This window comes from Brienomyrus brachyistius, chromosome 15 (assembly GCF_023856365.1).
Source record: "Brienomyrus brachyistius isolate T26 chromosome 15, BBRACH_0.4, whole genome shotgun sequence".
In the NCBI taxonomy this organism is placed as follows: Eukaryota; Metazoa; Chordata; class Actinopteri; order Osteoglossiformes; family Mormyridae; genus Brienomyrus; species Brienomyrus brachyistius.
This window is the reverse complement of record NC_064547.1, coordinates 5,848,630-5,872,042: the sequence shown is the minus strand read 5'-3', so window position 1 is coordinate 5,872,042 and position 23,413 is coordinate 5,848,630. Positions and strand designations below refer to the sequence as shown.

At 45.0% G+C, this 23,413-nt stretch overlaps 3 protein-coding genes across 4 annotated transcripts; 2 read left to right on the top strand and 1 right to left on the bottom strand.

Moving 5' to 3' along the window:
• Window positions 1-532: 532 nt before the first annotated feature.
• On the top strand, window positions 533-8,762 carry LOC125708570 (elongation factor 2). The gene is made up of 13 exons (XM_048976199.1): window positions 533-630; window positions 1,893-2,107; window positions 3,220-3,401; window positions 3,544-3,755; window positions 4,363-4,541; window positions 4,750-4,855; window positions 5,729-5,981; window positions 6,097-6,292; window positions 6,373-6,739; window positions 6,829-7,182; window positions 7,293-7,475; window positions 7,560-7,692; window positions 7,782-8,762. The coding sequence occupies exons 1-13, from the start codon at window positions 628-630 to the stop codon at window positions 7,973-7,975; spliced, it is 2,577 nt and encodes an 858-aa protein (XP_048832156.1). The 5' UTR covers window positions 533-627; the 3' UTR covers window positions 7,976-8,762.
• Window positions 8,763-8,997: 235 nt separating this feature from the next.
• btbd2a (BTB (POZ) domain containing 2a) lies at window positions 8,998-15,483 on the bottom strand. Its single transcript, XM_048976200.1, has 9 exons — window positions 14,885-15,483; window positions 14,488-14,607; window positions 14,165-14,321; window positions 13,646-13,751; window positions 12,841-13,038; window positions 12,089-12,281; window positions 11,912-11,999; window positions 11,307-11,453; window positions 8,998-10,421 (listed from the first exon to the last, which is right to left on the bottom strand). Exons 1-9 carry the CDS (start codon window positions 15,451-15,453, stop codon window positions 10,260-10,262), a joined length of 1,740 nt encoding a protein of 579 aa, XP_048832157.1. The 5' UTR covers window positions 15,454-15,483; the 3' UTR covers window positions 8,998-10,259.
• Window positions 15,484-16,779: 1,296 nt separating this feature from the next.
• On the top strand, window positions 16,780-22,501 carry hmg20b (high mobility group 20B). 2 transcript variants are annotated; one of them, XM_048976640.1, is made up of 10 exons: window positions 16,780-16,854; window positions 17,368-17,415; window positions 17,510-17,627; window positions 17,866-18,093; window positions 18,698-18,818; window positions 19,116-19,171; window positions 20,040-20,106; window positions 20,371-20,586; window positions 21,287-21,419; window positions 21,832-22,501. In XM_048976640.1, exons 2-10 carry the CDS (start codon window positions 17,384-17,386, stop codon window positions 21,842-21,844), a joined length of 984 nt encoding a protein of 327 aa, XP_048832597.1. In that variant the 5' UTR covers window positions 16,780-16,854; window positions 17,368-17,383; the 3' UTR covers window positions 21,845-22,501. The 2 variants fall into 2 exon arrangements, with proteins under 2 accessions (XP_048832597.1, XP_048832598.1); XM_048976641.1 differs by lacking the exon at window positions 17,368-17,415 and having other exon boundaries at window positions 16,794-16,854.
• The last annotated feature ends 912 nt before the right edge of the window (window positions 22,502-23,413 follow it).

Genomic DNA, 23,413 nt, shown 5'->3' with positions numbered 1-23,413 from the left:
CAATGTTTTTTCCCCAGTTACTGGTATATGATTAGTTTTAAAGTTTAAACACGAAATTTACTTTGTATCCTTGAAATGGTAATTACATCACGTGATAACTGGTTCAAATTTTTCAAATAAAAATGACATCAACACAAGCATCATCACAAAACATCCCCAGATAGTTATTGCCATTTTACGTGTATTTTTTGGGTATCAGTGTGCACGTTTGATTTTAATTTTACTTTTTCATTAAAATGTTTTAATTACTGAACACATATTAAATGTACGGCGTGATAATATATGGATATACTAGAATGTTAATGGCACCCTCAGCTTGTACAGGAAAGGCGGGTATAGGAAATAGATGTATGGGTGGATGGATTGACTGATGGACGAACGGCAATTATTCGGCGGACAAGTCTCAGTGAATCGCTTTAGTGTCGTACAGTTTGGTACCTCCGGCCTTTTGTAGCCGCGCACTCTTATGACGAAATGAGTTACATTTGTTTATGGGCTGGCCCTATATAAAAACTGGCACTGACGTCACTACTCCCTTCCCAGCCTGTACCCTGTCACGGTGGACGGCGTTCACCAGAAGCTAGATCGTGTTTTCCTTCCCGGTGGAATCCGAAACCATCCGTCAAAATGGTGAGTGCATGAAGTTTTTCTTGGCAGCTGTCGGGTAAATAGGGGCTTCTACCAGAACAGCTGTCATGACATTCTGTTAGCTAAAGTTGGGATGTGTAACAGATGAATATAAAAAATGCAAGAGCGGTGCCTATTCGCACAAAATGGCAGCTTTCGTGGTAATATAGTCTGTTTTACAGTCCCTGTGTTTACGTAGCGACTCCAAGCTGGATTTATCGCTGCTGTCGCTTTATTACCACACATTAGTGGTCAAACTGTCGAATGGACCGTGCTTTCCCTTAGTGGCTGTGCCCTCCCCGCTTACCTAGTTAGACACCAACATAAATCGAGTTGTCGTTGTTCATACGGTATTTTGACAGCTCGAACGCTACCTTGACATGTTAGTGTGTTCTGGCTGCATTCATTTCACTGACTGTCATGTATTACTGATATTACAAACGGTCAGAATACGAGTGTCCGTTGGCTGTTTGACGTTTAGGGCGTGATAGTTTCCATCGAAGTGCTTCAGGTGTTGCGTGTGGATGTGACTGACGTGGCTTCCTGAAGTTCGCTGGGGCGGTGTGCGCTTCTGCCGGTTAGGCGCCAGTGCCACTCTTCCGAAGGTCGCCCTGCCCGACCGGTTAACCGTTTCGCTGTTGGGCCCTTGATCAAGGCCTTTAACTCCGCAAACTGCTCCGGGGCGTCGGATGAATGCTGCCCCCGCCCTGTCACCTGCGTCTGTGAATATTCGAAATAGAGAGAATACCTATGTTCTTTTGCTCGAAATAGTGCAAATGGAGAACAAAGTATCTTATAGACCCATCAGTGTTAACTACAGGCAAACATCCTTACGTACTGAAAGGTGTTGGCCCGTAGTGTTAATATTGCACACTGCAGGGACAGGTGGTAAGAATGTACTAAGTTGACTGGTTGAGATTCATGTAAAGCTTTTTCATTGTATTGGCATTTTGTATTGCTTTACCCAGATGGGCATTGTGAGGTATTGAAACGTTGCATACATTTTTTTTAGAGAAATGAAATGGTAAGTTTGCTGATATTTTAGAATGGCGGAAAATGGATGAATTCCATTTGCGTGTCAATGAGGGAATGTTTTAACTATTTAGCCGGCATGCACATAGTACCAAGTCAACACACCTTGCACTAACATTTTAACGTAACAGCACATCCTTGTTTTTGAATCCTAAGATTGAGCATTTTTAAATAATGTGATGATAATGTGTTGTATCTGATTAAAGTGAACTGATTAATCTTTGCGCTTTTAGGTGAACTTCACGGTAGACCAAATCCGTGGCATCATGGACAAAAAGTCTAACATCCGCAACATGTCTGTGATCGCGCACGTGGACCACGGGAAGTCCACTCTGACGGACTCGCTGGTTTCTAAGGCTGGCATCATCGCATCCGCCCGTGCTGGTGAGACTCGCTTCACTGACACCAGGAAGGATGAGCAGGAGCGCTGCATCACCATCAAGTCAACGTAAGACTCATTTGAACCTCAACTGCGAATGGTGTATCAGTAGATTGTGCATGAACTGTACGTTAATGTGATGATCAGATTGCATTACAGGCCTGTGAATGTCATTGCAAGGATGTGGAAGTTGTATGTCCCAGTCTGAACTTTTCACACAGCCAGAGTAAAATGCTAGGTTTAGCAGACCCAAACAATATCAAATTAGATTTCAATAAATGTTAATAAAGAATTTGGGTTTAATGTCCTATACAGACATTTTGCCTATGAAACACCTGATTTTGTTGCATTTTTTTAATGTGTACTGTAGTTTCATATAGCTTTTGTTTTAGCTTTTGGGATTGATCCCAAAACGTTGGTTACTCAGATGTTCAAATCACAGAATTGCTGTTAGTCTGTGCGGAGGAAGGAGCCATATCAGATTTGCCTGGTCACAATAGGTTCAAGAACAGCTCCGCTGTGGTGAAGTCCTTTGTTTTTTACATGAGCTCTTAGTCATTCCTGAGCTTTTAATTCGTCATGTGATAGTAATGTATAATATACTTAATCACATTACATTAGCTATGATGTCATTTAAGAAATTGTATTAGGGTATTTTAGTGTTCAATATCAAGTTGGCTAATAATTTTGGTGATATTCCACATCAAATGTTGGAAATATCTGAAATATCTGGGTCTCAGAAATATCTCAAGGATTTTGTGTGCTGAATGAATGCAGATAATGGCTTCAGTCTGACTTGCCATCTACGAGTTTACCTGGTACTGGCAGAAATACTTGGTTAATGGACTCCGGTTTCCCCCCACAGTCCAAAAACATGCTGAGGCTAATTGGACTTGCTAAATTGCCTATAGGCGTGTATGTGTGAGTGAATGGTGTGTGAGTGTGCCCTGCGATGGGATGGCCCCCCCATCCTGGGTTGTTCCCTGCCTTGTGCCCATTGCTTCCGGGATAGGGTCTGGACCCCCCTCGACCCAGTAGGATAAGCGGTTTGGAAAATGGATGGATGAATTTGCTTAATGGTTGGGCTAATTGGCAGAATGATTCTGAGTGGTTGTGATAAGTGCCATCACCCTGTCGCCTGACGTATTCATTGCAATAACCTGAACGATTTTCCCCCTTAGTGCCATCTCCATGTTCTATGAGCTCAGCGAAAATGATTTGGCCTTCATCAAGCAGTGCAAGGACGGGTCGGGCTTCTTAATCAACTTGATCGACTCGCCAGGCCACGTTGACTTCTCCTCTGAGGTCACGGCTGCCCTGCGTGTCACAGACGGTGCTTTGGTCGTTGTGGACTGCGTGTCTGGTAAGGGACTGATATTGCAGTATAGCGGGATCCGGCTGCGGCCACCGAATATGCTCGTCGTTCTTTGTTTATCTTCCTATAACATTTGTCTAGTCAGACTCAGCAGATTGCAGGCATCTGAACATCATCCACCCCCCATCAGGTGTCTGCGTGCAGACTGAGACTGTGCTGAGACAGGCTATTGCGGAAAGGATCAAGCCGGTTCTGATGATGAACAAGATGGACCGTGCCCTGCTGGAGCTACAGCTAGAGCCAGAAGAGCTGTACCAGACGTTCCAGCGCATCGTGGAGAATGTCAACGTCATCATCTCCACCTATGGGGAAGATGAGGGTGGCCCCATGGGTAATATCATGGTAGGCATCCATGATAATTCAAGGTATCAGTCTTGTATAGATGTTTCTCAGAATGAAAATGAAATGAAATCAGAATGAAATCTGGCTTTGACTCAATGACAGTTTCCAGCTTGATTTTGCTTGATCTTGATTGTTGTGTTAAGTGCCCTAGGCGTACTCATTCATACCAGGTTTCATAGAGCTCACAGTAGGGTCACGTACCTGTTTTTACTTACAGCTGAAGAGTTACTTGCACTCTCCACATTCCAGGTCCTTTGTCACTTAAGCACAATTTTAGGTGTCGTTGGTCTTTTTAACCCTATTAGACCATTTTTTTACAGTCAGTACTTTTTTTTTTTTAAACAAAAGTCAATATAAATACTTATGACTAGGTGTGACTAGAATTTTATGACTGTGATTAGGCAATCTTTTTGCCATTTGTGTAAAGTTTTTACTTTTTCAGGTTTTTAATCACTGTTTTTCTAATTGTCGACATTTCTATGTAACAGCTTTCGGCATGAATATAGCCCTACCTGCCTGCATGGTGTGAAGCTTCAGTTATTAACTAGATCTCAAGCAATATATATATATGTATATAAAATTACTGAATGTCTTGTGCTTTCAACAGGTCGATCCAGTCATCGGTACTGTGGGGTTTGGGTCGGGGCTCCACGGCTGGGCCTTCACCCTGAAGCAGTTCGCCGAGATGTATGTGGCCAAATTTGCTGCTAAGGGTGATGCTCAGCTGGGACCGGCTGAACGCTGTAAGAAGGTGGAGGAGATGATGAAGAAGCTGTGGGGAGATCGGTAAGGGGAACCGCGCTCTGCTGCAGCCAGATCATGCCAAGTGACGGTTCATCTGTTGGTCGGAATAAAGGCACAAGACATGGGTGTCCTGAGTATGATACTTTAGTTAAAAGCCGTGTGCATAAAGTGCTTCGGCTAAGTGCTAATCAAGGACCTGTCGTGTCCAAAGGTTCATTGCACTGCATCTCACTGTTCTGATGTTTTACAGCTACTTTGATCCAGCTTCGGGCAAATTCAGCAAGACTCCAACTGGACCTGATGGGAAGAAGCTCCCACGTACTTTTGCTCAGCTCATCCTAGACCCTATCTTCAAGGTGAGATGTATGGCTGGCAGGGCCATTCTTTTTTGAGTTACTATATTCTTTTGCCCCATTGTGAATTCTGCATAAGAGACTGGTTGTGTTATTAAATCCCATAATAGACACTTGTGCAATTGCATAAATATGGAGTTTTTTTTTTCCAGATGGGTTTTTTTTTCAGGCCTGTAATCCTTGAAATTTGTCATGTGATGCATGCTACCTTTCTGTGAAATTGCTGCATTTTTACATGTGTATCAGTCCAAACCTTGGTGTTGGGTTTCTGGTTTAGTGCAGTTTCGGTATGTGCCAATGTCAGTGTGTCTGACATCAATTTGTTTGAATAACACATCCTAAGTGACACACACTGTACAAAAAAATATGTAAAATAAATTAAAAATATATATAACGATAATAACTAAATCCTTTCAAAACCCTGTGTTCTCTGCCACCAAGTACAGTTGCTTAACTAGCCATAAACACCCCTATATTTAAAAATATTATTTATTTATTTATTTTTTTTGCCCATTCTGGATTTTTCAGCAGCATATCTGTGTTTGGTAAACCAGCAGACAGTCTCGGTCTTATCAGCTATTCTCTCTCCTGTGCTGGTGTCATTTATTGGGAAACCAAAATATTCATAAACCATCAATTATGACCAACAGTAACCCAAATGATCCATAACCAGCTCACAGCCAGTCAGCATGATATTTTTCGTGTTGAACATCCACTTGTGACCTCACGAGATTTCACGTAAAGTCACGTACATGTGCTTATTTGTTTCATTATGCGTACTGAACCGAAACGGATGTACCGAACGGTACATTAGGAATTTGAGTAGCATTACAGACCTAGTAGTAGCAGCTCGGCTTACGTCTTCCTTTCCCCCAGGTATTTGACGCCATCATGAACTTCAGGAAGGAGGAGACTGCTAAGCTCATCGAGAAACTTGACATCAAGCTGGACACTGAGGACAAGGACAAGGAAGGGAAACCTCTGCTGAAGGCCGTCATGCGACGCTGGCTTCCCGCTGGCGATGCCCTGCTTCAGATGATCACCATCCACCTACCATCTCCCGTCACCGCCCAGAGATACCGCTGTGAGCTGCTCTATGAGGGACCAGGAGACGATGAAGCTGCTATGGGTAATGCTCTGCGCCTGCTTTTTGTAATCCAGGGTGCAAGTTTTTGACAGATTGGATTGTTGATTGATGCATGTTAAACAGAATGTCATCATTAATCGCATCGCTCTCGCCACAGGGATCAAGAACTGCGATCCCAAAGCCCCATTGATGATGTACATCTCCAAGATGGTACCGACCACTGACAAAGGCCGCTTCTATGCCTTCGGCCGCGTGTTCTCTGGGTGTGTTTCGACTGGCCTGAAAGTGCGTATTATGGGACCAAACTTTGCCCCTGGCAAAAAGGAGGACCTCTACATCAAACCTATCCAGAGGTTAGTACAAGGAACCAAGACGTTCTCTATCATATAGTTAGTTAATCGCATTTAGTAACTCCTATTTCTGTTGCCTTCAGAACTATTCTGATGATGGGACGCTACGTGGAGCCCATTGAGGATGTACCATGCGGGAACATTGTCGGTCTGGTTGGCGTGGACCAATTCCTAGTAAAGACTGGGACCATTACCACCTTCGAACATGCCCATAACATGAGGGTGATGAAGTTCAGCGTGAGCCCTGTGGTGAGGGTGGCTGTTGAGGCCAAGAACCCAGCGGACCTGCCCAAGCTGGTGGAGGGCCTGAAGCGTCTGGCCAAATCGGACCCCATGGTGCAGTGCATCATCGAGGAGTCCGGCGAGCACATTATCGCCGGAGCTGGGGAGCTGCACCTGGAGATCTGCCTCAAAGATCTGGAGGAGGACCATGCCTGCATTCCACTGAAGGTGAGCTGATGCAGGGTGAATGTCTCTGCTGTTTGGGGACGGGATGATGCGGAATGACCACTCTTGCCTGCTTTTCGTCGTCTCGGCAGAAATCCGACCCGGTGGTGTCCTACAGAGAGACTGTATCTGAGGAGTCCGACCAGATGTGCCTGTCCAAATCGCCCAACAAGCACAATCGTCTGTACATGCGTGCCCGGCCCTTCCCCGATGGCCTGGCCGAGGACATTGACAAGGGGGATGTCGCTGCCAGGCAGGAGCTGAAGGTCCGGGCTCGCTATCTGGCTGAAAAGTATGAGTGGGAGGTCACAGAAGCCCGGAAGATCTGGTGCTTTGGACCCGATGGAACCGGGCCCAACGTATTGGTCGACGTTACCAAGGGTGTGCAGTACCTGAACGAGATCAAAGACAGCGTGGTGGCCGGGTTCCAGTGGGCAACTAAGGAGGTACGCCTTATTGTAGGGTTTTATATAAATTTCTGTGTCCAGTGGTCCTTAATGCAGGACATCACATCCTTCAGTTTGTAGAGAAGTTTTCTTTTTTGCTATCGCAACAGGGGGCCTTGTGCGAAGAGAACCTGCGTGCAGTCCGGTTTGACATCCACGACGTGACGCTGCACGCAGACGCAATCCATCGTGGAGGTGGCCAGATCATCCCGACTGCCCGTAGAGTGCTGTATGCTTGTCAGCTCACTGCGAAGCCCAGGCTGATGGAGCCGGTCTACCTGGTCGAGATCCAGGTACCTTCTCCTCCCTGATTTGACAAGTCCTCTGGATCCCTGTAGGCACGGTTTGGTTTCTTGATGCGCTGTGTATGTCTGCAGTGCCCAGAGCAGGTTGTGGGAGGCATCTACGGTGTGCTGAACAGGAAGCGTGGTCACGTGTTCGAGGAGTCCCAAGTCATGGGCACGCCCATGTTTGTCGTCAAGGCTTTCCTGCCCGTTAACGAATCATTTGGTGAGTTTCCACCCCCTCCCCCCTCCCTTATGTAAAATGATGTCATGAAGCTGCAGCTGACTCGCCCGACTATGGCACTTCTCTCTCAGGCTTCACCGCTGACCTCCGCTCCAACACCGGTGGCCAGGCCTTCCCCCAGTGCGTGTTTGACCACTGGCAGATTCTCCAGGGAGACCCCTTCGAGGCCAACTCCAGGCCCGCCCAGGTCATCGGCGAGACACGCAAACGCAAGGGGCTCAAGGAGGGCATCCCCGCCCTCGACAATTTCCTGGACAAGTTGTAGAAGTCACCTTGCGCGCCCCAACCCCTTTGCCAGAGGAGGACGGTACTGTACAGGATATCTCGAGCACTTATAATTACTGCCAAATTAAAGTGGAAGCAAATTTTAAATCTTTATTATACTCTTTAATAATAGATGTAAATTAAGTGGTTTGGCGCCTCCATTTGAGGAATATCCTGTGCTCAGTTTAAAAGCATTTAAGTGAGAGATGGATTATACAACGTTGCACATCGTTATGTATTATATTCTTAGCCCCGTTTACGGCACAACGGGACACTGGTGTAAGCGTCTGCTAACGATTTAGGCCACAACTCTTGTACTATAACTTCGGAATGGGGTATGCCAGTGTTCTACGTTAGCGTCTGGGAATCAGGGTGGCTCTTTGTTACTGCCGTGGTTCACGTGGCAGTTCTGGTGGCGAGCCTTTGACGTGCACTAAAGGTATTCGTGCATGTCCTTTAAATGTTGATGAAATGTGTTTATTCACGAGATGGATAAATGCCATGCAGTGGTAATACCATTTGGTCACTTTTAAGAAGTCATATTTTTAAATATCCCTCCATATGTACAGATGGATAGGGAACCCACACAAATTATCACAGTGATTACTTACAGCACTTATTTGTTATTGTAATATTGAAGACTTGAAAAATGGAACGGTTTGGCATGGTGATGCTAAAATACATCTAATAACCTGGCCGGTAAACTTGGTTTATATTTCCACTACATCCTGGTGCATTAATGAATGCTATAGCTGTGTTGGTTTCCTAGGAATAAATGTTTCGATTTATGCGTTTGTGTTTATTTTTTTAAGTCTATTCTGAATGGGGTGAGAAAGGCAGCGTCTGCACTGATGTTTGGCTCTCTAAGGATGCAGGCAGCGTTTATTTGAAGAACCCCAAATAGAACAGTTCAAGCGAGTTGTTCTGAGTATATTATGCTTCAGAGCATCGTGCCAAATCTTGGAAGTACAGCTATTTGTCAATGTCTAAAGCAGCCTGAATTTACTCCATGGAGACACTTGCTGGTACCTCGATATCAGTATTTTATTTTCAAAATACCTTCTTCCACATACACTACAGCCATCAGTAACTGAGTTTGCAAAATACACATTCACTAGTATATGGCAAGACACCAATTCAGAGAAGTCAAATGATGCTTCAACGTTCACTTCACTGAGAAGGCTGACTTTTCATTTAGGATTTTTAATGTTTGTGCTTAATATTTACATATTCCTACAACATTTCTACCGTAAGCACACCTTAGACATTACAGGGACATGATTGGCTGAGCCAATGTCACTCACTATGTTGGATGCACTTTGGCCCAGTCTCTCTGTTGGGTCCCCCCCCCCACCACCTCACTTGGTCTTGCATGAATTTGTCTTCTTCAGTCTTTCATTTGTTCTAGTTTTGCTTTAGGTAGGTATGTGTTAATGCACCACACCACGAGAGTGAGGCAGGTAAGTCTGTCTGCCTCCAGCAGTTCAGAGAATCAAGCGCATAAAGGTCTTTATTACACAGCCATAAAACACTTTGGTTGAAAATGGCAAACTAGGTTCATGCACAAGACTAAATAAGTTATGTAAGATACATTAAGTGATTTGCATGTATAGGATTAGAGATGTTTAAACTATACTCATAATCCAAGCAGGAAATGCTTACTGGGAAGATGACACACCTAAACCACCTTCTCCTTTGACAAAAGCAAAGAGTAAGACGTCACACGACTGCCGTTCCTCGGTGATTGTCTGTGGCCAAGTCCGTGTTCAAAAGTGCTTTAGTGCAACCAATCAGAACGTGTGATGGAACAGATGAGCAAGAAACTGCTGAGCAACAACAGTGAGGCTGTTAATGTGCGGGGAGGGTGGAACATAGTAGGGGCCATGGGCAGGGACTTAAGGAATGTCACGGTTATGCATTCCACAACAAACAAAAAATACTAAATGTACAATCAAATTGACTAGATGACCAACCGACTGCATTTACCGACTCAAAACCCGAAATTCTGAATTAACTTGTCTCCAGCCACCAAAATGTTAACCTCAACTCATTACGAGTACATGCGTCGAGTCATCTGCTCAGTCAGCAGTCCATTGGTCACTCTGTCAAAATAATGTCTCGGGAGGTCTGCGTGCCAGGAAAGTCTTAAATCGTTGTTTGTCAACCGCGCCATCGCAGCGGTCGCCCTTTGTATTTACATCCATCGTCCGTGGGCACAGAGCTGATGAGTTAAGTACAGGGTCACTACACTACAAACATCCCACAAAGGTCGTCATGTAGGAGCATTATGTGTAAAAGATGACCTCAGGAATCTGACCATCTTCCACAGAGGTGCCGTTGTTATTGCCTGCTGCATAGCAAAACGTGAAGCAGGTTTTGGTGCCCGTGGCTGCGGCCTCGTGGGTCACCTTCCTCATGCCCTTGGTGCCATAGTGAGAGTCTGGACCCTGAGAAGAGGGACAGAGATTGATCCTTGACTTACACCAGATGCAACTATGCTGATCCTTAACCACCAACTACCAGTTACAGATACCTGCTTTTTAAATATTTTCCTATGACTTTCTTTACATTTCAATACTTGTAGTACTAGTAACATTTTTGTTACTTTTCTACCTCGTCTGTCTCACGGTCTGCTTTAGTGACGATTTCATTTCACTGCTAGTGTGCCAGTACATTCATGCATGTGACAAACATTCAATCTTCAGTTTCAATCATTCAATTGTTTAGCGCAGGGGTTAGCAATGTTATCCTCAAAGGGCCAGTGTGCATGCAAGTTCCTGGGACAACCTTCAGGTCAACTGTTCAAACCCAGGTGTGTGAATGTAGTAAATAATAAATCCTTTTTGCCATTTGCACGAGTATGAGTACAGGTACATTGGAATTCTTCTCTTTGCCTACTCCATCTAGCTCTCCATAGCTTGGGAGGCACAGCACAGGGTCAGGCACCATGTGGGGCCCCTGGAGCTGGGGGTTAAGGACCTTGCTCAAGGCCCCACAGACATGTGACTGTTCTGCCAGGCCGGGGCTTGAACGGGTGCCTCTCCGATCACGGGCACAGAAGCTTAACCCGCTGAGCCACTCAACACCCCTACAGAACTGCAGCAAAAACCCATATACACAACAGCCCTTTCTGGATAAGATTGCTTGTAATTTATTAGCACCCACTCAACCAGTGGAAGGCAGAAAACTAGCCAGACTGAGGAAAAACCCAACAAAACGACCTTCCTAAAGCACAAACTTGCATGGCAAAGAAACCAAACAGCCACCCACAGACAAAGTGAAATCATGCACGCCTTCTCGGTTAGTGAGATGCAGAAGTAGTAGCAACATACCTTGAGTGTAGCACAAGCCGTGTAGTTGACGTTGGGAAGGATCTCCACCGGCTCCTTGAACATGACGCGGAAGGTGTTTGCAGACCCATCACAGCTGAAGCCAGTGTCATTTTGGCCCAGGACCGTGTTGCTGTCTGTGTGAATGATCTGTGCGCGGAAACACCACCAGTGTGACATTATATTCCCACCCCACAAAGCCATCACCACGTTTCTCTAAGCGTCTTTATTGATGCTCCTTGCCCACTTCAGCGCCGTTTGCTATAGCCTTAAAGACGATGTGTGGATGTCTCCAGTCCTGCTTTCTTCGAAGTCAAACCACGCGTTCGACTGTTTGTTTTCCCACTGCTGTGTCGCCATGACTGAATTACTAGAAATGCCAAAGCTATTCACTCTGACATACTAACAGCAATATTTATGTTCAATGACCCTATTCACGTGCAGTACACAGGCCACAGGATAGCCAGTCTTTGGGTTTGACTATAATCTAATCACAAAGAAAGTTTGTCACATAACCAAACATCACTACTAATTACCATCACTACTTTTTAAATTAATCACAGTACACATGCTAGTACACTAGTAAGATGATGGCAGGTGAGCTTTACCTGTATGTTAACCTGATAGTCTGTAGGTCCATGTATTGAACCATAGAGGCCAAATCCAACCACAAATATCCTGCGATTCACTGAGAACCTGTAAGCAGCCAGAAGGAATGTGCATTATTAACTGCGAAATCTGCAAGCTGCATTACAAGGACGGCTTCGGCGGCCACTGTCGCGCACCGGATGCGGTCGCTGGTCCCGCTGTAGCCCCAGCGGCTCTCCACTTGGCCGAAGCGCGTGATGCTGCACTCCTTCCCCCGCAGGCAGCACCGCGGCCTATCGATGAAGTCGACGCGCGGCTTGGGGTTCACCGTGAAGTGCAGGAATAGGCTGACCACCTCCCGGTCCATCAGGATGCCGGACTGAGCAGGGCCTGGACACGCAGAGCGGGGGATGGTGAGGGGGCGAAGCACAAACAGACTAATGGTGCGTTTCCATTGCCACCAAGAACCGAGCTAAACTGCGAAGAGACGATTTTCCATTGTAAATTATGCGAGCTGTGCCCAAGCTTACTAGCAGGTCTGAAAGCATGACGAAAGCGTGTCTAAAGCGAGTTGGTTGAGTCACCACCACCTGACTGGTCGAAATGCACGGAATTACCAGTGATCTGTGACGATTCTCTCAGAAGTGCTAGCACAAAATAGCACATAGTGAATCATGATGTACACCGTGTGAACAATAAATAAGCGTCTCTTCGGTTTTACGTCACTGTCGCTCTCATAACCCAGCACTGCCTTTACAGAGCCGACCCTCTTGCAGTGGAAAACTGAAGTGAGCTGGAACCGTGCTGTAACTAGACTCTTCGTGGGACGGCTCGGATACAACCTGGTACCTGTATGCCAGTGGAAAAGCACCATTTGGGAATCTCATGGTCACCAGGCTGGACCACTAGTCATCGGTCAGGCAGACGGGCACTCGAGGTGCGGCCATACCTGCGGCAAACTCCTCGATGGTCATGAGTGGAAAGCGGATGAGTGCCAGGGCCTTGCCGAGCGCCTTGCGCTTGTTCTCCGGTGTGGGCTGGAGCTGTTGCCTCTGGGCTTCTGCCTCTGCCCAGCGGACCGCTGCCACAAACAGACACACCTCCCTGACACCCAGAGTGTCCCTCTCCAACACAGCCACCAGGGTGTCTGGGCAAGCAAAGACAACATCACTAGAGAACGCAACACTTCTCTCTAAATATTATTACAGGCTGCCTGGTTGGAGTTGCCTCCTAGCAACCACAGAGAACATTCTGGAAAAATGTTTAACATCTTCTATCTGCGTCTTCAGGCCTTCCAATGGTATGTTCAACCTTGCATTCCAATAGAACTACATGACACTTTGCATTTTAACAGCTTGTAAGCCCTGGTAAGCTGGTTGCCTTAAAGTAGGGGGTTCCTGAGCCCCTTTCTGCAGACCAGTATCGGTCTTCAGCCAGTATTTCTCCAGGCCACAAAGTGCTGGACACTGATCTGCCTCACATCCCGTATTTTACAAGGTTTCCCCAAACTGGAATATAAAATTCCATGTCCCAGCATTGATCGACAAAATGGGCAATTTGTCCCGTATTTGTGTACATTCCACTCAGCAAATATTTTCAGGGATCCACCCCTGCCTCATCTTACCGGTCCATGAAACCACTGACAACAAAAGGCTGTGGAGCCCCGCCTAGTGAATGTAAGGGCTGGAACAGAGCGGCCACGTTCAAATAAGGTGCATGCACATCTGCAGGGCAGCGGGTTCGAGCTGCAGTACCCAAGTCGATGTCCGTGAAGCCCTCGGCCGCCAGGGCATCCGCCGTGTTCTTGTCTATGTTCTCCAAGCACAGACTGGCCAGCTGAGGTTCGTCAAAGAGCCGTGCCTAAAAAACACACCAATAACCGCACCGGGTGATGTTCGGATCCGTGACATCACCATATTAGTGTACAGTCGTGGTCACCATCAAATACGGCTCCCACGCAACACTACTCGCACATGACTTATTAATCAACACGTGACTGGGTCAGACTGCAAATTCAAGATAACTGATAAGATGAGCAAACCTCAAGCTTGTCAAATCAAGGGCCTCCATCATGAAGCAAGATTTTTTTTGTTTATGTAACGTGTCAGATTTAAGACACCACAGTTTAAAACTACTTTATCTTAGTTCACTTACATTTAGCCCAGACTACCTTAAAGTCCACAAGTTATCTTGCTAACCCAAAAATCCAGCTACGTAGGAAAGCCACACAATAACATTCCTTAAAAATGTGTCACACATACAGAGACACTTACCTGTGTGAGCAGCATGAAAGCATTATCAGCACGCAGGTTCTTCTTGAGGAACTCCACGCAGTGGGCCTCCAGAGCTGGCACGGCGTACTTCTTAGCCGTGTAGAGCGTGGTCATCACCGTCTCAGGCCCAATCTGCACTTCATCCGAATACAGGAACCTGCGGGCACAACAGCCTCGGATCATTGAAACAGGTAACCACCTACAGTATACAGCCATGTTCACTTTAGAAATTAGTGGGGGGGAAAAGTTTGCACATTAAGGCAAAGAACAGCACAAATTACTGCAGGGAGAAATTACTGCATCCTTCTTTATTGTAATCTTACTTGAGAAGCGCGAGGAAAGCGGCCGGCTCCACATCAGGTAGCTCTATTTCAGTAGAGGTCGTGGCCATACCCCCATTGAACATGGCATCGAACACCGCGCTGCCAACTGCCAGAACAAACCTGTGTGTGGTACGCAGATTAGGTACGGATAACATTCCTCATCCGGTGCAATTAAAAAAAATATGCTAATACAATTTATTGCCGGGCAACTAATAATGGATATTAATTCAATTTCATCTTGACTATGCAGTGTGATGAATTGCAGCCTTCCTTTCAAATAATATCTGCATGATGTTATCGTCGAGACGACAGTAATTTAGTGTAGCCTTAGTTCATGCAGAATCGATATATCTACACTGCCCCTGCAATATAAATGAAAGCGTATAAAGGGGCTCACCTGTGCGCGGGTATTCGCTGCACACCCATCCCTTTGCCCACTAAAAAATGCACGTCGCTGAGCACCTCGTTGTTGAACAGGAAGGCGAACCTCTCCTTGACGGTGCTTTTCGTCGCTTGCCAGTTGTAGACAGGCTCTCGGTACACCAAGACGGCGGCCGACGGCGGAGCAGCCGGCACCGGGGGAGGCGTCGCGATCGCGGCTGCCGGGGAAGCGGCTGATGCGGCCGTCATGTTTGTCGCAGCGGCCGGCGCGTTCTGAGCCGCCGATGCCTGGCTAGGGTTGCGCGTGTTCGGCGGAGCGCCTAAAGCAACGCCGGCGCCTCCTCCGCTACCTCGGCCCGGCTGGGGGTTAGAGTGCCCCGTGGCCCCCTGCGCACCTCCAGTCGCTCCCGCCGACGCCCCGTTGCTGGCCGGAGAAGAATGAGCGCTGTTGCTCGGCTGAACGTTGCCTAAAGGCCCTGGTGCCGAGAAACTGAGACATGGAGCCCTCGCACCGCTCTCCCCCGCAGCCATCTTGGATTTCGAGCACTGCGGAGTGGAGTGAAATAAATACACACAGCAGCGCATCCCCCGGAATCCGGAGCGGGATGCGGCTCCCGGAGAGCGGAGGCTGCACAAATACGGCCTGACCCGGGAGGGGGAACCCCATCCACACAGATTTATTCCCTACTATTACTTTATGAATGAATTGTTCCCACTTGCCGAATGCCCCCACTTAGCGGCGGTACACTGCTAATACATTATAAGCATTAATAAATGTGAAGATTTTAAGAATGGAAAAATATTTCCCCCCTTTAAAATGGATTGTACAAAAACTAAATACACGATGATTAAGTTTCCAAAACATAGAATGGGAATACGTCGTTTACAAACTAATATTTACAGTTTTTAACTGATTGAATTTTCTGAGTTTTTATATGTATTCTGTTACGCTACCAACACTGTAACACTAATCCAATTTTTAATAATAACATGAGATCCTACATTCAGGGGTGCAGCTAGAAATTTTGGGCCCCATGAAAGCATATCATATTGGGCCCGCAACCCAAACCAATCAAATAATGTAATTTTTAAGGACCCTGTCACTCCTGGGCCATTGGAATCATCTTATTGGAATTATCCCCCATTACGGTGCCCCTACCTACATTCTATCAGCAGGCTCCCATCAAATCTTCACACCAAATAGAGATCATTACGAAATTACAGTTGCTTTACTGAGATCTGACAACTTGGTCTTAAACACCAAGAAAACCAATGAAACTATTGTGGACTTTAGGACTACTAACTCACCGAATATGTGCAATTACGATATTTTGGTTACATACAATACAATTAGCATAATGTCGTTGTGTTACACAATGACAACAAACTGCTTGAATTCATGCAAAATCTGAACTCGGACTCGGATAGTTTTGATGTTTTGTTACTGTAGACCTTTGTATATGACAACTGAGATAATATCTAATAACCTTTGATGCATTATGTGGAGTAAGAGTATAAATTATTTACTGTTCCTACTGACTAGTGTGTTTTTGACATCTATCATTTCATTTTACACCTTTGATTAAGTTTGTATGGTCTTATGCTGGCTGTACGTTGCTTTGCACAAAGTCATGAATAACGATCGTTATAAAGCTCTCATTATGATAATTTGCAAGCTAGGTATATATAAATTTCACTATGTCAAATACTGTTTTTTCATAAATGCTAAAATTTGCTTCATAGCAATGTTTCCGAAAAATGAGGCAACTCAGTACAACTAATATCGACATATTACTGTTAAATCATTGTATTAACGCGTGTAAAACACCCACAGCCAGTTGCGTAAATGGAGACATGCAACCGAACTTCACAGTCGGTCGGCGGAAATGGTATTAAGCCAGCGTTTCTGTGAGCCAATCAAAGATTATCGTGGGCGGGCCTATTGATCCATGGTTTGGTTGAGACGCGAAACGTAGTATTGACGAGGTAAGCGTACATGTAACTTGTTAGTATTTACCTGTCTAAAATTATTACATTCAATCAGATGTGCTTGATGTACACAGGTTTAGCAGTTTCTTGCTAAATGACGACGTGTGCTTTTCTCTGTCGTCGTCTGAACGACTGTAAAAATACGCTTCTTTGTCTGGTAGTCTTGCTTGTCTGATAGTTAAGAAGTTTGAATAATTTAGAAACGAAACAGAAAGATTCCGAAAATATTTACATGCACAAACATCCAGACTTGATGATGATATGATTTTTGAACTGGTTTTCTTGCTATTTTCAGTAGTTAACTCGCCAGCATTTTATGGTCTAAACTAAGTTGGACTCATTAATCGTTTTCTCTAAACGAACAAATAAATATTGCAAGTATTGTAAACGTGCATTTACCGTAATACCTTTATCCCATGGGGGGAGGTGGATCGTCAACTTTATTTCTACTGTTTGGTTAATAACGCAAGAATGGAGATTAGCGTTTTGCGTTCTATATAATTGTTTCAGGTTTTGTGACCTAGACATGTCTCAAAGCACTAAACACCAGCAGACTGAGTGAGTATGGGAGGAAATGTATATATTTCTAAAATATTTATTTATTTTATATTTATTTCCCTCTAACATCTTATGGTATTGATTTCTCTTCCAGATCTTCCTGTAGCCCCAACTTGAATAGAGGGATGCTGGTCATGGGGGGAGTAAAACAGGAACAGAGTGAGGCCCCCCTTCCCCGTGGCACCAGCTCACAGGACTCGGCCCAAGAAGAGGCAAGAGCAGAAAGCATGATGCATTGCAATATACAAGAATGCACAGGGCTTCAATGCACTAAATCATAAATAAAGTGTGCTTATTTTATTGCAGTGCAAGATGCTGTTTTATAATTTAACAGATGGTAACACGGGTTAGGGGACATAAACAGCACGTAAAAATGTGCTTGAATTCCTTTTGGTTGCTCGATACTAACCCTGTTTTTTTTTTTTTTCTTTTAATCCTGAACATGGATAGAATACTCTGTCCCTGACTGTTCAGCCAGTGAAAAAAAGAGGCTGGCCAAAAGGCAAGAAAAGGAAGAAGGTACTGCCTAATGGACCCAAGGCCCCTGTGACGGGCTACGTGCGCTTCCTCAATGAGCGGCGCGAGCAGATCCGTGCCCTGCATCCTGACCTGCCCTTCCCAGAAATAACCAAGAGGCTGGGTGCCGAGTGGAGCAGGCTAGCCCCGCTGGATAAACAGGTGTGCCCGCTGTGTACTACCAAGCTGCTTAAGAAATAAGGTGGATGTTCTGGGCTGCAGTGTGGGTGTAGAGTAGAGGTATTCAAACTGTGGGGTGTGGAGGAGTGGGGGGGCCCTTGCAGGGAGGGTTGCAAAATCGTGAGAATTTTCCCATGAATTCCTATATATTCTGTTAATTCCCATGGAAAGTTTCCAACTTAGAGTATTTCCAAAATTCCCCCCAGCTTAACTTCCCATGGTATGGAAAGTTTCCATAAATATTCCACCCCTTTGCAACCTTAGTCGCAGGTGAGGGGAAAAAGAAACAAAACTGTGGGGGCCTTTGAGGTGGGCACAGACCTATTTTGAAATTGAAGCTTTTAGAAAATGAAGTGTCAAATTTCCACGGACTTTGATAAGCCATGTGCAGGAAAATAGGTGCATGCTTCTCATTGAGCTGTATGCTAAAGTTTATTTGGGGTGTGTGTACCTGTCGGGGAGGAGATCAGGCCAAATATATCAGTACTATATGGTCCCGTCAATAAAAGTTTGAATACTACTTGTGTAGTAGAGGTTCAGCAAGGCTGAGTTTCTGTTTTCATTTTGGGTCTGGATGTAACTACAGCGGTACCTTGATGAAGCTGAACGGGAGAAACAGCAATATGCAAGGGAACTCAGGGAATACCAGCAGAGTGAGGCTTATCAGATCACCAGCGCCAAGATCCAGGACAAAAAAGTCAAGAGAGGTAAGGGGTGCTCTGCCACATCACGGCCCCACTCTACCTTTCTGTTCCAATGTTAGCCGGTTAGGCGTCTACCTATTTCAACATTAAAATGTGGGTTTCTGAATTCATTTATTTACATGATAATTTAGCACAGGAATAGATTAACTTTTGGTTATACAGTGTAACACCTGTTCTGTGCAGGAGGGCAGCTGTTCTCTGTTATCATCTGCACCTGCTAAGCTGTCATATGTTTTCTGTGTAAAAGTTTAAGTGCTGTAGCTTGATGTAATTTTTGTCATTCATTAATATGTTTTGCAGAAGAGCTTCCATCTGTGATTATCAACGCCAGTAGTTTTGGCCAAACTGGAATGAAGGTACTTTACCATTTTAGCAGTCTTTTTCAAGATTTCTCCATTCCTTTATTGTCATTGCACAGAGTGCAACAAAATTAGCAGTCCTACACACAACAAATATCAAATTGGACAGATATCAATTAAAAAAGGAAAGCTACAGATCAGACTGATTTAAAGTACTGAAAAGCATATCCCATACAAATATAAGATGTGCAAATTGGGTATGTATATAAATGGAATGTATATTGTTGTAATATAAATAGCAGCTGAGATATTGCACAATGAGGCCTGTTAATGCAATTGATTAATTGATAGATATATTTCCAGTCAGGGTTTATTTATATAGCACTTTTCCTACAAACACAATGCAACACAATGTGTTGCATATTAAATAACATCAACCCACCCTTACTGTCACCCTCATCCAAACTATGTAAAATAAAGTGATAAAAGACGTGAAAGACCATTATAAATAAGTAAACAAGCAAATAAATAGATAAGTAAACAAGCAAATAAATAGATAAGTAAATAATACAAGAATAGCCTGAACTGACAATAAAAACAGGAACTGAGTAAATGTATGCGCCAAAGTACGAATGAAATGTAAACACAGATATAGATATGAAAGTGAAAGTCAGCGCAGTGTTCTTTAGATGTAACTGTGTTGGTCACATGAGTTCCAAAACGGTGTCATTGTGTGGCAGTGTTCAGTTCTCGTATGGCTCTGGCGTAAAAGCTGTTTTTAACTCTGTCTGTCTGTGATATGATAGGTCCGAAATGTCTACCATTAGGCAGTGGGTCAAACAGATGTCTGGAGTGGGATGGGTCATTCAGTAGTGACATGTTGTGTTGTCTTTTTCACAGTTTGCTTTCTCTCTCCATTTTGCAGGGCTCAGACCTTTCCAACAGGTTCGATGTTCCCATCTTTACAGAAGAGTTCTTGGACCAGAATAAAGGTAGGAACTTTGGGGTTCTCCGTACATACCTTCTATCTACCAAATGAATCAGAAACCTGTTGTACGTTTTCTCTGGAAAGAGCTGTATTGGAGGTCAGTGTTAAGGTCGTCAGCTTGGTTAAGAAAACAACAGAACCATAAGTTAAAAACCAGGGGCGTGATTGTCCAGTCACGAGGCCCAGTTCTCCTAAGAATTCTGCTGCTCGTAAGAATCCCAAGATGCCTCTGTCCTGATTCGCTTGGCACCGGTTGCCACGCCTGCAGCACGGGAGGCTGAGCTGCGGCGCCTCCGCAAAGCCAACGTGGAGTTCGAGGAGCAGAACCACATGCTGCAGAAGCACATCGCCGACATGTACAGCGCCAAGGAGCGCCTGGAGGCCGAGCTGGGCCAGGACGAGCTACGTACAAAGGCCCTGCAACGCCACCTGCTGGCCGTCAAGCACACCCTTGTCAACAGCCTGGCTGCGGTGCCCCTACCTGGTCAGTCTCCTGTATGACATCCGCTAACAGACAACCCTAGCTGTAGGTCCGACAAAAGTTTATTTGTGATTCTTCCTTTATTGTGATGGATCTTTTATATGCTCAGTAGGTACACCTAGCTATTAATTGGTACCAGGGACACCAAAAAGGAGGTTAGACCAATTCCAAGGGCCCTAAATGATATGCTTTTATGAGGACCCTAAATCTCTAGCAACACCCCTGCTTGGTAGGACCCAGTTTTGCCTCCATAATTGCTTCAGTGGTGGACGAACTGCCCATTCTTCTCTGACCTCTCTCATTAACGAGGTCTTCTCTGCTAGAAGACTGTTGTCTCCCTGGGGGCGGGTGGCTGTTTCTGAAATATTCGAAGCACCACTTATGGCGCCAGCAATCACACAGTTCAGATTTGCTTACATCCGACATCTTAGCCGTGCTAGTGCTTTGTGAAGTAGTTAGTGGGTGCGCTTTGTGTATTCAGCTGTGGCTGCATTATTCAGATGCAGTCTGTTGGCATTAGCAAGCAGGTTTGCCTAATACACTGGCCACTGAATGCATGGTTGCTTACAATCATTTTTACCCATTTGTACAGGGTGATGTTTTCATTGAAGCGTTTTTGCCCACGTTGTTTGGTCTGTTATGTATCCGTGGTCTTCCTGCTGCTTCATTGTTGGTGGGAACCACAAATCCTTTTCGTCCCCAGGTACCGGTGAGACTCCCTCACTGGGTACGCTGGACTCGTACCTGAGCCGGATGAGCAGCATGCTGGAGAGCAGCCCCACCGAGCACCGTGCCCTGCTGGGCCAGCTCAAGGAGGTCTTGTCTCACTTTGATAGGTAGCTGTCACTCCACACACTCTCACACTCCCCACCCTTGCTTGTGGTCAATACCCAGGCAACGGCACCGATATTAATGAATCATCCCATTTGTAATAAAAACAAAACTCAAGCACACAACGCAAAAACGTCTGCAGAATATTATTAAATATTAATCAAATATAAATCTTAATATAAAAAGTGCCCAGATGCCATTAGTCTTATTGTTATTTCATAGAATACATGGTTAGTCAGACAGGTTTACCATATTAAAACCTAACGACTGCAGACATGAAGTTACTTGAAGGTCCTGCAGGATCAGTCTGCCTTAGATGGTCACCTTGGTGATCTGCATGCAGGCACTGCATGGAATGCACTCTTGAGAAGCAGCTCCTTGCTTACGGTCTTCTCGCTATGTCCCAACTGTATCCAGTGAGAAGCTCTGAGGAGCCTGGAGGATGGTGGCGATATGGTGGACCGCGGAGCTGGGCCAGGATCTGATCTATGCGAATGAGACTGAGAGTACTCCACCGTCGTACAGCTTTACTACTCAGATGTAGCATAGTGACATAACCGGTGCAGAACGCATTACATCAGGTCAAAACAGTTCCGGTTTACAATTCAGTGCAGGACCAGCTTGTGTGTTACGTGACTAAGGAAATGTCTAACATTAATTTCTTGTCATATTAAGTATGTTTGTAATGAATTTTGTCTCTGAAATGGATACACAAATTTACATGATTTTTGTATGTATGTATTACAAAATATCCTTTGTGAACGGTATTTGTATGATGCGGGATTGCCGCTTCAGGAGTTAACTTAACAGACAATGTATATTATTCCATAGTTCTCTTTTGGTCTTCTATACGTATATTCCTTTGCTTCTTCTGAAAGCAAGAGACTGAGATAAGCCAAGTAACTAGTCAGTGAATATGTGTTGAACAATAACACACTATATTTTGATCAGAATAATGTGGGTTTTGAAAAGTGTCAGTTATATAATGTATGAATAAAGCATGCGTGCTTCTGGTAAAATTGTCTCTACATTCCAATGTGATAATTTAAATGAAATAAAAATGGACCTTCGCCTACATTTACCAAAATGCTGTCATGTATACTGTCTTACAGGGCTGGACTGGGATTTAAAAAACGGGCCCTGGACTCTGGGGTCCCCGCTATCAATTTCACCTGCCCACTAACCCATAAGCCCAGTTGGGAAATGCTTTGTGTGCCAGACAGCCAATCCACCTCTGCTCCGTACCCTCCTGAAAGCGAACTCAACAGGGTGACGTCTTAAGTCATTTATGTTATCTAAGTACTTAAGTTGTTACAGTGCCTTGCAAAAGTATTGACTCTCCCCCCCCTCCTTAAAATTATGAGACCTGTCAATGAAAAAAACGATGCGTGTTCTTCCTGTTGGTATTTTTATCGCAAACTCGTACTCCGTCAGAGTAAATTTTCAAAGTCAGCGTCAGTTATTTGTCAGCAAATCTTAAAGAAAAGAGCCTAACAGATAATCGCAGCCCTGTATGTCAGCTGTGTCACACTCGAACTTGGCAAACTCTGGACATGCTTTCACATAGCTCTTCTTGAATAATGTTTCTTTCTAACCACCCTTCCATATAGACCAGCAATATGCAGTGCGCTCTTGAAATGGTTGGCTGGTGAGTGTTCATTCTGTTCTCACTATCCTGCAGAGTGATTGTTGGCCTCAGTTTGGCTTCCCTCACCAGTCTCCTTTTTGTGTGCTCCCTGAGTTCAGAAGGACGGCCTAGTACAGGCAGGTGAGGTATAGCTTCTGCTTCCTCTGTATTGATCCAGCAGTGCCTACCGGGATGTCCTACCTCTTGAGTCTCGTGCCGTATTCTAAATTCATGCAGTTTGATTGCTTTATCTCTAGCTTACATACAGTGTTCTCTAATCTTCAATTTGCCTCATTTCCCTCCGACTGTCTTTCCAATGAGAGTAAAACTGAGGGGGTGGTGAGGATTATCACAGGTGCAGGCCAATTGTAA

Excerpts from the sequence above, each read along its gene's own strand:
- LOC125708570 (XM_048976199.1), top strand. Across the intron at positions 3,402-3,543 it reads CGTTGTGGACTGCGTGTCTG|GTGTCTGCGTGCAGACTGAG; the intron begins GTAAGGGACTGA and ends ACCCCCCATCAG. Across the intron at positions 7,183-7,292 it reads TCCAGTGGGCAACTAAGGAG|GGGGCCTTGTGCGAAGAGAA; the intron begins GTACGCCTTATT and ends CTATCGCAACAG.
- btbd2a (XM_048976200.1), bottom strand. The coding sequence starts at position 15,453 with ATGCGCTGCTGTGTGTATTTATTTCACTCCACTCCGCAGTGCTCGAAA. Across the intron at positions 13,752-14,164 it reads CTTTCATGCTGCTCACACAG|GCACGGCTCTTTGACGAACC; the intron begins GTAAGTGTCTCT and ends TGTGTTTTTTAG. Across the intron at positions 12,282-12,840 it reads CATCGAGGAGTTTGCCGCAG|GCCCTGCTCAGTCCGGCATC; the intron begins GTATGGCCGCAC and ends CTGCGTGTCCAG.
- hmg20b (XM_048976640.1), top strand. The coding sequence starts at position 17,384 with ATGTCTCAAAGCACTAAACACCAGCAGACTGA. Across the intron at positions 17,628-17,865 it reads AGGACTCGGCCCAAGAAGAG|AATACTCTGTCCCTGACTGT; the intron begins GCAAGAGCAGAA and ends GAACATGGATAG. Across the intron at positions 18,094-18,697 it reads TAGCCCCGCTGGATAAACAG|CGGTACCTTGATGAAGCTGA; the intron begins GTGTGCCCGCTG and ends ATGTAACTACAG.